General features: G+C 34.1%; 1 protein-coding gene across 3 annotated transcripts; it reads right to left on the reverse strand.

Annotated features, from left to right (window-relative positions):
* Positions 1-60: 60 nt before the first annotated feature.
* On the reverse strand, positions 61-13,406 carry LOC113870801 (type II inositol polyphosphate 5-phosphatase 15-like). Of its 3 annotated transcripts, XM_027507266.1 has the most exons (12): positions 12,451-13,395; positions 11,223-11,472; positions 10,114-10,906; positions 8,929-9,053; positions 8,283-8,367; positions 6,910-7,075; positions 6,766-6,806; positions 6,425-6,677; positions 5,552-5,675; positions 3,099-3,459; positions 571-943; positions 61-451 (listed from the first exon to the last, which is right to left on the reverse strand). In XM_027507266.1, the coding sequence occupies exons 1-11, from the start codon at positions 13,187-13,189 to the stop codon at positions 584-586; spliced, it is 3,297 nt and encodes a 1,098-aa protein (XP_027363067.1). In that variant the 5' UTR covers positions 13,190-13,395; the 3' UTR covers positions 61-451; positions 571-583. The 3 variants fall into 3 exon arrangements, with proteins under 3 accessions (XP_027363067.1, XP_027363068.1, XP_027363069.1); XM_027507267.1 differs by lacking the exon at positions 6,766-6,806 and having other exon boundaries at positions 130-943; positions 6,425-6,703; positions 12,451-12,692; positions 12,732-13,406; XM_027507268.1 differs by having other exon boundaries at positions 160-957; positions 12,451-13,406.
* Between the last annotated feature and the right edge of the window lie 1,670 nt (positions 13,407-15,076).

Raw genomic sequence — 15,076 nt, forward strand, 5'->3', positions numbered from 1 at the left:
AACTCATACATTTTGGACAGCTCAGATTTAAACTTGTGATATAATGCAAATTATAAATTTCGAAAAATCTTCAATAACAAAGCATTCCGTATTTGGCTAAGGTCATATTCAACAGGAAGACGAGCAACAAAATGGACATCCGTTATACAAAATTCCAGAGCAAATAATGAGATAGTAGACTATCAAAATATTTGTTGGGAGCAATCATTGTCCAAAAGACACTCAACTATAGCAGCTTTAGCTGCAGTAACAACAGGTTACCGGATATTCCTTTTCAATTGGAGCTTGTGTTGTTTGGTATGTTACATAGTCATTTACAGAATAAATTGGGCTCGTTTCTGAATAAATTAAACAATGGATCAAGTAAAAGCTGTCTCGCTACTAAAAGCCTTGCATTTGCTTTCTGTACAGTTCAATGGGCTCGATGAATACAAGGTGGACCACCAGCTCCCTATGGAAAAAAAGCCATTACCAAACATATTTTGATCTTGCCCGTTACAAGACCATCTATCAAATTCTAGTTCTTCCACCAAAAATAAAATATAATAGTTACAACTTACAATCACTCACATTAACTGTTGATTTAAGGGCTATGCAATTTCTGTAGCTGGTCAACCACATCATAGGAACTGCTGAACCGTTGGAAATCAGATCGGTGTAGTACAGTTCCTTGAACATGCCTGGAGCCATCTGGTTGAGGGTCAATCATTTGGTTTTTCTTCGATGAATAACAGTGGTGAACCCGGACTCGGTGATTTCTTGGCTGGATAGTGTAATTGCCATGCACCTTAACAACCAAAATAGCTTCCTTGTCTCTGGAGTCCTCACACCAAGAATTTTGTACCACACCATCAACAAACTCTTCCAGAGTCTGAAATTCCTCATGATGCATTGATACCTCAACAATTTGATCTGGTCTTATTATGCCAGTTGCAGGAATTACCTGAATCATAAAATCTACAACTAATTGGTGCATTGCAAAGGAGAGATGCCTTATCTGAAGTGAAAATAGTATAATGTTGATCCACATAATTTGACTCTAGGACAACTTTTTTGCACAAAAATCAATAGTCAGCCATATTTTTCCTAGGGGAGATTTTGGTTATCTTTCTCAAGGATTTAAATTGTAGCACACACTGATTGAAAATTGAATATTGAATTGACCCACAGTGGCCGCAATGTGACTGGGACTCTCTGACAATTGCAATTTAAAACCTTGATCTTTCACACAGACTTTACGGAAAAAAACAACAGTCCACGTGTGACAAAAAAATACTATATAATTTCTTAGGTTAGGGTAAAATGATTAATCTCACAATCTTGGTGCATTATTGTGTCTACATAGTAGTTTAGAAAGGAGTGACTAATGCATTCCTATATTACATAGAATAATTAGGTTGATGTTTCAGCTCAATATAATAAAATTCATAACTAGCAACAGCTATAAAAGAACATTTTCAATATGACCAAACTTGGGTTGGTATTACTTCTCTAACTAAGAAGAATGCACAACTGAGAAAAAAATATATTCAATATAAGTGTATATATATAATGGCTAAAACATTTACTTCTACTTTCGTTTGAAGATACCACAATTTCCAAATGAATTTTTGGATCAAATGTCTAGAACACACTTCTGGAATTCTTTAGCAGAAATCATCCATAACTTTCCTTGAGATGAAATCGCAATTAAGTTAAATCAGAAATTTAATCTCCATAATTGGTATTATTTTTTGTTTTAATTCCTATATGAAAAAACAAAACATTTTGCTCTTTACACAAAAAATTGATTACAAATTGGTCCACATCCATAATTGAAATTATAATGGCGTTAAAGAGTTTTTTCCATGTAGGGACCAAATGAAAAACAATGTATAAGTGCAAGGACTAAAATATAGTTTTTTTTTTGGGGCAAGAACTAAAGTGAAACAGAGAATATTTTCATGTCCGGAATAAAATGAAAAATGGTTTTAAATATACAAAACCAATCTAATACCGCTATAACTTTGGCAAATGGCAAGGATCAATTCATAAACATTTTGTCATGTAAAAACCAAAATGTAGAACTTTCACATAAAGACCAAAACGAAGAATGATGTAAATTGTTGGAACCAAATTTTCAATAACTTAACTATTATCTTCTCACTCAATTATTTAATACAACAATCAAGTCTTAATCTTAATAGTAAATATAATGATCAATAAATGTCATTGATCTTTATAAAAAAAAATAATTTAAGTAAGCTATTTAAAGCAAAGTCTTTTAGTGATATCACCTAAAGCTCTCTTAGCTTAGGTCGTCTGCCTCTAACTCTTTTAATCAAACTATCTTCCATTTGAACCAATTTTCACACTAAAGCCTTTGCTGGTCTTCTCACATACAAAGCTTTTTTTCATCTTCTCCCAGATATATTTGTTTCTAATCTTTTCTTTTTCTTATATGTACACTCACCCTCCTTAGTGTTCTTATCTCCACTAAACTTTTTTTGTTCTTGCTGGAAGTTGGAACTTCACAATCAAACATTTTCTACCAAAGAACTTTGGTGATCATATAGTCATATGATAAAAGTTTCCTTCAAAAATTGGGCCTGAAGTATTTCACTAATTCATTCACTATCCTATGTGTGACATCCTCCTTAATCTTCCATCACTTTTTAAGATAGATCTCTGTAAATTGGGCACTTTTCCATCAAACCTCAAAAGGTATATAGCTGCACGTCCTTCACGGTCAACCTTTCTAACATAACTCCAAATTGGTTCTCAAATATGTAGGTCTCTCATCTTAATCTACTCTCAATAATTAATAAAAATACCATATTGCATACCTTTCCAACGTTAAAACAGATAAAATTTTGAATAATTTAGTTAGTATTTAAATTTTATCAACATAACTGAAATTTTAAATATCTAAATACAACTCATATATTAAATCATATATTTATCCTTCAGATATGGCAAAATGCATGGTAGTCAAACCCCCCCCCCCCACACACACACACAGAAATGCACTAAAAGAAATAAAGAAATTACTAAAAGAATTCTTTTATAACCATAAATATTGAATAAAAAAGAAAATTATTTTAAATAAAGAATATCACCTCAAGCCACCTTGGGAAGCCAAAGGAACCTCTCAACTGATGGTTGGTAGCCTTCTGATCCACTGTAACAGTAGACTGACCTTCACAAATTATTTCAAACAAAGCATTGTCTTCTGCACATTTATTGGTAATACGCAAAATTAATGTATCCTGGTTTTGAAGAATTATGTTGTTTGTACTAATGATAGTTTCAGGAATCTTGCATAATTCTTTCAGAAGACATTTAATTTTCTCATTTGATTGGAGAATCTCTCCAAACTCCTGTCTGCGGATTGATTCATCTACTCTAGCAATATCTGTAGAAAATATGCAGCGTACAGGCTTGTGGTCACTATCTGTGACATCCATACAGGCTTCGTACCTATTGAAGGGGAGATGACATTAATTAAAAAGAAAATAAAGAAAAAGACAGTGAATCCATGCATCTAATTTACCTAGCAAAGGTTTTATTATCTTGACACTAATGTTTACAAGAATAAAAAAATATCCTAATTACCTACCATAAATACAAGATATGGTTAGTGTATGGACATTAAATACATATCTTCTAACACTTCCTCTTAAATTGAAGCATATAGATCATATGCACCAAACTTAGTATTGATATAACGGATAGATCTCTCAACTACCTAAGTGAAAACATCTAGATAAGGCTTTCTCTAATAAAATAAAAATCAATTTTAATATGTTTAATCTTCTCATGAGACATGGTATTGGAGGCAATATGCAATGCAGCTTGATTATCACAAATTAAGTGTTATTTGCATAATCTCACCAAAGTAGAGATGAAACTAATATCCATAGTTGAAACACAATTACCCAGGGAAAGAAAAACACTGGTTGGCAGTGGCCAGTGGATCCACAAGGCATACATGGAATAGGATTGTCACTCATCAAGCTTTAGATAACATGTTGAGGAAGAGGAAAATGAGAGAGAAACAATTGGATCCATGTGTCTAAATTACAAAAAGTAATACTTACAAGAATCAATAAATATCCCAAGTAGTATTTAACACAATTACAAGATATGGTTATCTATTTACATTATTTATGTATCTCCCAACAATAATCATTTTCAATGTCATCCCTGACATCTGTTGCTCTTAAGACACTGTAAGATTAGCATGAAAGTATTGTGTAGGGGGCAATCATGATGCTGACTCATTTTAGCAAATGATTGTCACATATAAAGAGAAAAATTATAATCTTTCTAATCCCTATAAATGATACCTTTAATTGGTCCTCACAATTTGTTATGCTATGAAACAAAGAATAGTAACAACAGCACACAATTAATAGAATTGGGTTTGTCCAATTTGGGCTTTAGGTCTAACTCATTCCCCAAAGCTAGCTCATAAGGTCCTTTAGCCTCTATAAACTCTTATTTAGTCATATCTATAGTAGATATAAGATTTCAACACCCTCTCCCCCCATGATTAAGATTGGACGTGGAAATTGTAGGATTGGTTTTTTTTTAATATAGCACTGGATAAGCCATAGGACCAGGTAAGTTACAGTGGAAAATCCACAAGGCCAGGTTTATTGTAGTACTGAAAAAAATTGTGGGACAATGCTTTTTTGTTTTCAACCAAGGATGGCCCAATATCAAATTTACAACCAGCTCTGATACTATGTTAAATTTGGACTTTAGAGCTTAACTCAACCCTAAAATCTAGTTCATAAGGTGAGGATTGTTTGAGCCTTTATAAATTCTTATTTAGCTATATATATAGTCAATGTGTGACTTCAACAGGATAAAAACAAAGAAAGAAATAGAAGAAAAAGATGAAGAGACAAAATGTATGTTATTCTCTAGTACAACTTAGTATTCAAGAGACCTCATTCTCTTAAGAGTTTAATCATTTCTAAATAACAAGATATCCCTCTCAACCTCCCCTCTTATTATAGGCAAACATGCCTTATTCAAGCTATCTCACCTACCTAACTAAAGGGTAACTAACTAATCTATTTTAACTAACTATTAATGGGGGTTACCTAACTCAACAATGACTAATTGAAAACAATTATGCATATAGGGTATAAATTATTGATCAAATTAAAAATGAGTATTATGTTATACACTATATACACCATGATTATGCTTTAGCCATGACAAAAATATGATAAAAATCAGCCAAAATATGTTATGATTCAAAGATGGTTGTTAGACTTAGATAAGTCAATAACGATGCCAACGCATCTTAGCAAAATATTTTTAGCTATCTAGCATTTCCTTTTCAGAAATCTGCAATTCAATTTTGAGTCGCTTAACTTGTCTCGTATAATATAAAAGTCCCTTTATCAGTACAGGGGTTAGAGACTACAAAGTGAGTTAAGCACAACATGCCAAGTAAAAAGGAACTTAGCAAGGAGTAAATATGCAAAGTCCTTCTGGCTGGGTGTTTATATCCATATACACAAATGGCAACAAATAAATAATTTAGAGCACTCACTGTAATACTGAAAAGACAACAGGACACTCTAAACTGCATTCAGCCACCAAAGAAGTGCGACTATCACGATACAAAATTCTGTCACACCAAGCAGGGATGCGTTTCTTCTCACCAGAATCATATCCTTCAAGAAACGTGTCATGTCATACAATTTGAAGTTATACCTTAAAAATCTTGAAGCAGCACTGATGAAAGAGATTACAAATACCAGCAGCAGTGATTGTAATTTGAAATGATTCACCTTTCAATATAGTAATTATTAAATTGTTATTGATTGTGTTGAGTTAAGTGGTAGCATTAGGTTATTGAAAATAAATGGGCGTGATCCAGATTTACTCTCTGCTGCATTCTTAACCCCGTAATATATACATAGGGACAATGTGCTATAGAGTTTATGCCATTACAATATATTTTCTGCTACCCATTTACTCTCTTTACACTAATATTACAGAGCAAGCCTCTAGGCTCCAAGCACCCAAAATAATGAAAATTTTAAATCCTATTATTCAATCTCTGTTATCCTTTTTTCATCTTCCCTATCTCATCTCCACAATTTTAACAGTTCATATAAAGCCATTCATGAAGAGGACTGAAATCATTATTTACGAGGTGTGTCATTGGAATTTGTCACTTCATATAAATATGGATTTATTGTGTTCTTTTTCCTCTCCTGTGGATGTTATTAGCCTACAAATAAAAAATCTTGTTAGTTGGAACTGCATGATTTGCAGAAATGCTCTATTCTAGTTACAACACACATATTTTCACACTCGACTGTTTCTATCTCACTTTTTAATGCTAATGTTTCCTTTCAAGTTCATGAGACCATTTGTCTGTTTGAGTACCCAAAGGGGGGAAGAGGGGGAGACCAACCTGCCAAACCAGCTTGATGTCGTTCAAACTTGTATGTGGGTGGAAATGTTATAATTGCTTCACGCATTCCTTGGAAGACATTCCCGGCTTCCATTTCTGCTCGAAGTTGATCCCTTTCTTTAAGCCAATCAAAGCATCGTTGAGAAACAAAATCTCTTGCTTCATCATATGAAATGTCATCAAGGCGATAATTAAAATCACCAAGAAACACAACCATGTCTGCCTCAGATAACTCAGGTATCCCCTCTGCGGACTGGAAACCAATCTCAAGGATCAATGCTTCAACTATATGGGTGCATCATAATGTACTTAGAAGAATAAAGTGGCCAGCATGTACATACATTTGTACCACGAGACATCTGAACAGAAGATGAAGTGCCAGCTGCAACAGAAAGGACCAATGGCAAGCCAGATCTATAAACAGGCCAAAATAAATACATGTATAAGGCAAGTGAAAAAATTCAAGAATAGGCACAGCAAGGTACCAGCTGGATTGTTTAAGTTATTTGTTGGCCGGCTAAAAGACATTGTTCGGTATACATGATCAAAATCTGCATTGCGACGACCAACTGCATCTAAATGTGCAGCAAAGTGACAATTAACAAAGCACATTATCCGATCATACACTCTAATCCTCAAACCAACAGCTCCCTGTTGAAACAAAAAGATACCATTAAAAAAATATTGTTAGCTGGAAAAATAAAAAATAAAAAACATTTTTGCACACCACACACAGAACAGTGCACCAGTGTTGCCAATAGCACTGCCATGGCATGGCACTTTTGGGTTTGCAGCCACATTAAAACCACCTGTGGCATTGTGTTCAATGTGGCTCAACCATAGCTGATGGAATACATGGCCTGGCCATACCAAAGTGGTTGAAAAGTGCATTCTTTTCCTATGATGGCACCTGATTTTTGTCGAGTTACTTTGAACACCTCAAGACAGAAACCATCACTGACAATGTTGGAGTGCCAAACCTGCTGCATACTTTTGTTTTCATTATTTTGATATTTTTGCTGAAATCAGAGAGAAAATTGTTTATGTGCTCTGTTCCTTCTATTACTATCATCCCTCTTTCTCTGTTCTTTGGTTATATTCAGTCTTCCACAGTTCTTTTTTTTGTTTTTTTTTTTGGATGAAAAGGAATCCATGCTTCAATAAGGTAGCTGACATACCATGTGCTGTGGTGTTCTCTGCACTTACTGCCATTGGCCTCATATGTGCCATGGAAAACACTGTAGTGCATTGCTGAATGGTGATTTTCAATATTTGGAGCAAATTAATCATGAATAAACCACAACACGTCATGTCATAACTGAAACACATACTTCTGATATCTATGAGAACACTTATATATCCTATTTGCTTTATATGTTTTTGCATGTGTGTGACTTGAAATTTTCTTTTTCATGAAATGATGAAATTCAAATCGAAGTCAGCAATGAACATCATACTGGGTATCTCTAAGTACACAATTAAAAATCAAGTTTAAAATGATTATGTGATACGTTACTTGCAGACCACACAGAAGTAAAATATGTCATGGGCTTGCATTATTGAAGTTGTAGAATGGAGACCTTTGACTCTGTTTTTACTTGGAATTGCAGTCTATAAAATCTAGTAGAGTATCTAACAACAGACTGATATTTAAGCATCCATGTCATACTGTTCAATGAAACCCCAGCTGACAATTATGAGATTCATGATCATGGCCAATTTAGAATTCTAATAATCATAAAAGAAACTGCCACATCTTAAACACCCTTTATTAGCAAAAATGGAGCAATAGAAACACCAGAAATTAAGGAAAAATAATATGCAAAGCAAAATAGCAGGGCAGACAGTGCAGGCCCACCTTATTGCCAATAGCACGTCCAAAACCACATGGAACTGCTGCCACGTCAACATCCCCAACATGAATCCTAATGTTGGTTTTAACCCTGAAGAAGAAAATTCCAATTACTGTAGGTGAAGAGAGCAACAAGTATGAATTTAGATAACAATGACATAAATTCAAATTGAACAAGGAAAGCAGCTGATATTTCAATTCAGGATACAATTAGGAACCCAACCTTTAGAGATCCATATCCACATCTTTCAAACCAAAAAAGCATTTATAACAAGTAGGAAGGAAAGCAGTGTTAGACCAATAAAATATAGAAGATAATCAAAGTAAATTGTATTCTAGAAAGGGAGATTCAATCTTTGGATAGGAGCTGAGAGCTTTGGAAATTGTGTGTAAACATCCTAAGTCTTTCTGATTCAATAATTAAAGATTCATCATCATTCTTTCATATTCTTTCTTAATCTTCGAACCCTAACAAGCAGACAATAATCTGAAATAATGTACACAAGTAATCTAACAGCTCAACACATATTCAAATTGCTTAAATTTAACAGACATAGCATTGCCTTATGTAACAAACAAGTAACAACAGGCATATTTCTTAAATATTAAAGGCCTCACCAGCTCACATGTATTCTCATACATAGATACTCACCACACAGCAATGACCAAGCCAGCAAGTTGCCTAGATCCAATACGTTCAAATGTTGAACCTTCATCTAATGTTTTGTCTATCATATCCAGCCACCACTGCCCGACAGAACTTCCCTCCAAGCCTACCTATATGTTTGAGAGATGGGGGACAGAGGAGGGTTGTGAGCAAAAAAATATAGGCAAAACCATTAATTATACTATAAATATTTAGGAGCATATAAAAATAACATGATGACTGTCACAACAGGATGTTGATAACAACACATGAACAATCCACCCATCCGTAGAATTTCCATAGAACAAAAATCACAACAGAATCTATCCTGATTTTCTGTAATCATATGCTTAATAGGAAGAAAAACTCAACACAATGCATTCGTAATTATTTTGGTGTCAAGCTCTACCATCATAAATCAATCCAAGAAACTCTGCAGCCATCTCTGAGTGCCATATGCAATATCAGATTGAAGATCAACTGGATGAATTATAGAATGAAGAAGCACAGGATTACAAGTAGAAGAATGGAAACAGGGTTTGGATTAGCAGGAATATAATGCAGCATAATTTGGAAGAATCGTTTGCATCAATGAATGGTGGGCCAAAAATGTAAGGAGACTTAGGCTGCAATGATCTTGCTGGACTACATGAATTTTTAACCAGGTCAAAGAGACAGAAAACAAATGGCCCACAAGTATTTTATCCTTACTTTCCCCAGAGAATAAGAAAAATCTTCTTTATTTCTAAAACACCTGAAAAATCAAATTTTCCAAATTGCTAATGCTATAACCCAGTTCCTTCATGTCTCCCCTTCTAAACCGCTGCTTGTCACTTATCCCAAACAATAACCTGCCATTGCAGCTCTGACCCATTTTTTTTCACACAATCCCCTCCCTCTTATCCCAGTGTAAGTTGCAATCACTCTGCTGTTCAATAATTTTATCTTGTTTTCTTCACTAAATTGTTTTTGCATTCTACACATACTTGATTCTAAAGTACCAGTTGAAGGCATGACATAAAATCACCATTTTATTTCTAACAACCCAAAAGATGACTTACAGTTTCTTTAGCTTAAAAAAAGGAACAAAAAAGGAAATTAAACACAATTCACACAGCCACTACTAATCTTGTTGTCTAATAGTAACATACCACTAATTTCCTAGTATTATTATGGAAAATGATGACTTACAGTTTCTTTAGCTGCTGACATTGCGAGAAATCCAGCACCCATTTCAACCTCTTGCAACCCAACAACAACAAGACCAACATCTGAGGCAACAGAACCTAGCCATGAAGTAAGGGAATCTTGAGATGCTTTTCCTTGTCCAACATTCCAAGTACCACTCAACATTTTCATATTTTCTATTTTAGAATATAAAAATTCTTTGCCACTCAGTTCTGAACGCAATATGCTATCAAGAGGTCCTGGGGAGGTGATGTTCCATCCACGTATGCCACCATGGTTAGCCAATGCAAATATGTAACCAGTGCCAACTGTCATTTTTACAATTTGACTGCTATGAGCCACCCATCCCCCAATCAGATTACCCTTGAGGTCCAATACCTGGACAGTGCCAGTCACATAACCTACCCAAATTTGCATGCCAAAAGTACAAAAACACTGAACAGCAAAAGGATGATAAAGAAAATCTTGTATACGATTGCCATTTCCATCCCATTGCACCAGTAAGCCACTTGTACACCCAGTCCAAATCATTCCATCTATTGTTACCACCATTGCTTCAGTTCTTCGATTATCATCCCCAAAGCCTCCCTTTGCTGCAACTCGACGAACAGCATCTGCTGCCCCCATTATGGCATTACGTGAACGCTGAAAGAATCCAATGGAACTTTGTGTTTTGTCTTTCCTTGAACTTGAAACAAGCTCGACTGAAAAGTCTTGTACCGAGGACATATCCAGTCGATTCTCAATCTGTCCATCTGAGTTGAAGACTTTCAGTAACTCTCTTGTCCGAGCATCCCTGTAAATTAACAAGTGCTAGTATAAATTAAATTGACAGGCAGGAAAACCCGTGCACGCAGACAGAGAGATGTGCAGTATCTAAGCACAGTCAATGCAAAGAGAAAATAGTAAGGATCACATGAAAATGAAAACTTCAGTAGCCCTCTTTTATGAGCATCCCTGTAAATTAGCAACTACTAGCATACCTTAAATTGACAGATACAAAAATACATGCACATGCATAGAGATGATGCGTAGTATCTAAGAACAGGCAATGCAAAGAGAAAGTAGCAACTAGTAAGGATCACATGAAGGGTTAGGACAGTAAATCTTACCACAAAGCAAATGAAAAATAACCAGCACTCCACACCTTTGCTCTCAAATTATCAGATACTAGGTACTTTACATCTGAAGTTAGCATGTTACCGAAGCCATTTGTAGATAGCTGGTTCCTTAAGTCAACATAGGACCTCTCCACAAGAATGACAGCCCTGTGCCTTTCCTCTGTCAGATGAATGGACTTTTCAACAGCTTCCCAAGGCCATATTTTTATAGCTCCTCCTTCTGAACCCGACCACAGATCCCCTGAATTAAGATAATGGAAAAAAAGATAATAATGTACCCCATTCACAACAAGCAGTAGATCAACTATTGAACATCAGGTCCCATAGGCAATTTAGTTGAATTTCTTTCATATTAAGAGTATTAGTAACCTAAATATCAGCACTTATTTTTCATTGACTTGCTTTCCAAGTAATCCCAATTAGTTTGGAATTTCTTAGAATGCATTTAAGTAGACAGCTTAATTAAGTGTTTGTTTAAAAGAGCTTATCCCGTGAGAATTTATATCATATATAAGTGCTAAAATACTTTATTCATTAAAAGACATTTTGAAATAATAATAATAAAAAAAAAAACTTAAAAAGAAAAGAGCTTCTATAAAAAAGTTAGTTTTAAGAAGTTTCAACTTCTACTTCACCCTTTTCTTCATTATTTCAAATCTCATGATTCAAAAGCACATTATCTAAGAAATTTTAACGTAGAAAGGATAGTATAAAAGTAGGATAGACTCTTATCTTATTTTAATACCAAAATAACAAATTAAAAATATATTATGTTATCTAATCTTGTCTATTTCTAACCCAGACTCTTCACTAGGTAAAATTTACACCAGAAAGTAAGAAAAATAGGCTACAGGATAGATTTTTCATATCTTATCTGTTACTAAACGTTGAAAATAAGATAAAATTTTTTTAAAAAATTATCTTATCGTATTCTGTTATCAGGTTGACATGACGGGTCCTTGAACTTTAAAAAGTATAAAAGTACAAAACAACTTTAACTCCAAATAAAAACTCTTATTTTTATCTTCAAGTTTAAAATGGCTATTTTAAGCAACTCTTAATTTTAATTTGAAATTTAAATAGCATTTTATGTTCCAAAAAAGTCAGGCCAAACACTCCCTACAATTGTAGATAGCTGCTATAAATTATCCTAATCCAAAGCTTAAGAGGTAATGGTAAGGGAAAGCGGTAAACTTAACAATTAAGTTCAGAGGATAACCATAAGAGGTAAAGGTAAGGGAAAGAACAGGTCCACGGTGAGCCTGCCAAGACAAGCTTTCCTTAAAACGATTCCCCCAATTGCAGTTGTTATCATCCAAAATCTGATCATCCATCTGCCAGCACATAATCTTTCCATCCTTATTTCCACTCCACACCAACCTGTTCCCCTCATCCGCAACCAAACACAGCGTAGGCGAAGTGCACGCTGACTCCCGAAATGGCGCACTCTCTTCGTCACCACTCCTCACAACACCTTCTTCTCCGACGCCGCACCACGACGCGTAGAGATCCTTGAAGTTCCAGAACCGCACTCCACACTCGGAAGCAGCCCACAGCTGCGACTCTGTTGCGACAATGTTCCTGAGGAAACGCCCAATCTGAGTCTCCCGCAGCGGATGCGGCCTCAGTTCGAGAGTCGGAGGGCGCGACGGGTGCACCGCGGCGCGAGCGGGGAGACGGAAGATGCCTGCGCCTCCTCCTCTGGCGACGAACTCCGGCAACGGCGAGGGGCGAGAACCGGAGGAGTGGCGGCGGTGGTCGGCGGAGAGCTTGCGGTCGAGGAATTGGAGCATGTAGTCGAGGCGGCGGTTAGTGGATTGGATGGAATTGGAGGATGAAACGTCGTCGTCGGAAGAGGAGGAGTGGAGATATAAAGGGGAGGTTTCGTGAGTGTGAGAATGAGAGGGTGATGAGGAAGCGTCGTTGTTTCGGGGGAACTGTGATGGATCCATATCCATCGAATGGGCGTCGTCGGCGATCGGAACAGTGGGAGCAAATCTAGCGCGTTGGTGTTTGTGTGTGTGAATTTAGTTTGAGAGAATGGTCTTCGATTTTGACTTGAAGTTGTGGTTGGATTGGATGAGAGAGAAATAGGGACGGAGTGGGAATTCAGTCAGAAACAAAGATGGAGGAGCTTTTGGACAAACAACATTCCACCCCCGACACCTCACCTGTTCCAACGAACCACCCTTTTCTTTCCCGAGTTTTGTTACTCATAATTATTAATTTTAATTTTGGAATATTTAATAGGTTCAAATTCTAAATAATAATATTGTGTTTTCAAGTTATTAATTTTAATGAATTAATAAAATTTATTTGTTAAACTTAACTTAATATAAATCAAATAATTTTTTTTAATTTATAAAATAATAAATTTGAATCAGACTGACCTAATAAAAACAAGTTAACTTGATTTCTATCTTTTTATATTGTATTATATATATATATATATATATATATGAAAGATCAAATAAATACTAAATGTTATATTATCAATAATTATATATAAAATATATTTAACTGTTAAATTATAATTATATATTACACTAATTATCTATGTTAAATTTTATTAAAATTTAAAAAAATAATCAAAGTATGTTTACTTTAAAAGTGATGAAAATCTTACAAAAATTTTTAAAATTTGTTAGATTTTTTTTAACTAAAAAAGTCCTTTAAAGTTCTAATCTAATACACCCCCTAAATAATTACAAAATGATAATAGATTGCATACTATATTCATCAAAATTTGTATCTCATAATATGTGTGAGAATTTATGGCAGATTTATTTTTTGAAAAATTATATAACATTGTTTTTTTATATATATATAAAATTACTTATATTTGTATAAATAAAATAAAATAACTCTTAATAGGCTTAAGTTCTTCTATAACTTAAAGGTAATATTTGGATATGTTAATGGAAGCTCTCATCAATTTTTATGACGAAGCTTTTTAAGGAGTGTTTTAAATTTTTTAATTCATTACTATTTTGATTGAACTTAATAAAAATACTTCTATCAAAATTTTAAAATTTTAATTTATGATTATTTTGAAAATTATAAAACCTTATATTTTAGAACTCTTAGTAGCTAGGAAATCATTTTCATGTGTTCTTTTTCTTTTATTATCGTCGTTCATTGTCATCGATGATCATCTATTACTGGTCACCATTCTTAAATGTTCACATTTGGTATTATTGTTATTTGTTTATTATGTTATTATAGGTATTTTCTCCCTTGATTCCTCCCTCTTTTCTTACGTGAAAGCTTCATTTTCTGTCCATTGTTGCTATATTTCTTTATATGATAATGATTTTCTCCATTCATCATCGTATATATTTCACCATCCCCATTCACCATTCTTGTTAATTGTTTCGTCAATTAGCAATCTTTGGATACGATGTTTTTGTGTTTGTAATTTTCATTCCTTTTCTTTTAATATTTGCTTTGGATACTCATTTTTCTCCTTCTATTTGTATAAATGATTATAACAAATTGTTTAATGTATATTCTGAACCACACACATATGATGTTTGTTTTATGAAATTTCAGTTTGCATGATTTGAGATATATATGTTGAGGATTAAGTTGCATAAATTTTATATATAGATGAAATATAAAAGTATGAAACATTTTTTAAGATTTAATCAATTAAATACTGTTTTATTAATAATAAGAATCTAATTAAAATATAAAAAAATAATGTTCAAGTATTATTCGCAGCTTCTTTTCAATTTATTTTCACGTATACATGTCTTTTTCCTAATTTTGTTATATACTGTATGTTTTATGCGCTTTTGTAAGAAATTGATATTTTTTAATTAATAATCTAATTCAAATATATT

This window comes from Abrus precatorius, unplaced genomic scaffold, assembly GCF_003935025.1.
Source record: "Abrus precatorius isolate BTA unplaced genomic scaffold, Abrus_2018 Scaffold7, whole genome shotgun sequence".
NCBI lineage: Eukaryota > Viridiplantae > Streptophyta > Magnoliopsida > Fabales > Fabaceae > Abrus > Abrus precatorius.

Coding starts and splice junctions, on each gene's coding strand:
- LOC113870801 (XM_027507266.1), bottom strand. CDS start 13,189: ATGGATATGGATCCATCACAGTTCCCCCGAAACAACGACGCTTCCTCA. Junction 10,907..11,222: donor TATTTTTCATTTGCTTTGTG/GTAAGATTTACT, acceptor GTTAATTTACAG/GGATGCTCGGACAAGAGAGT. Junction 6,678..6,765: donor AGATGTCTCGTGGTACAAAT/GTATGTACATGC, acceptor ATTGGTTTCCAG/TCCGCAGAGGGGATACCTGA.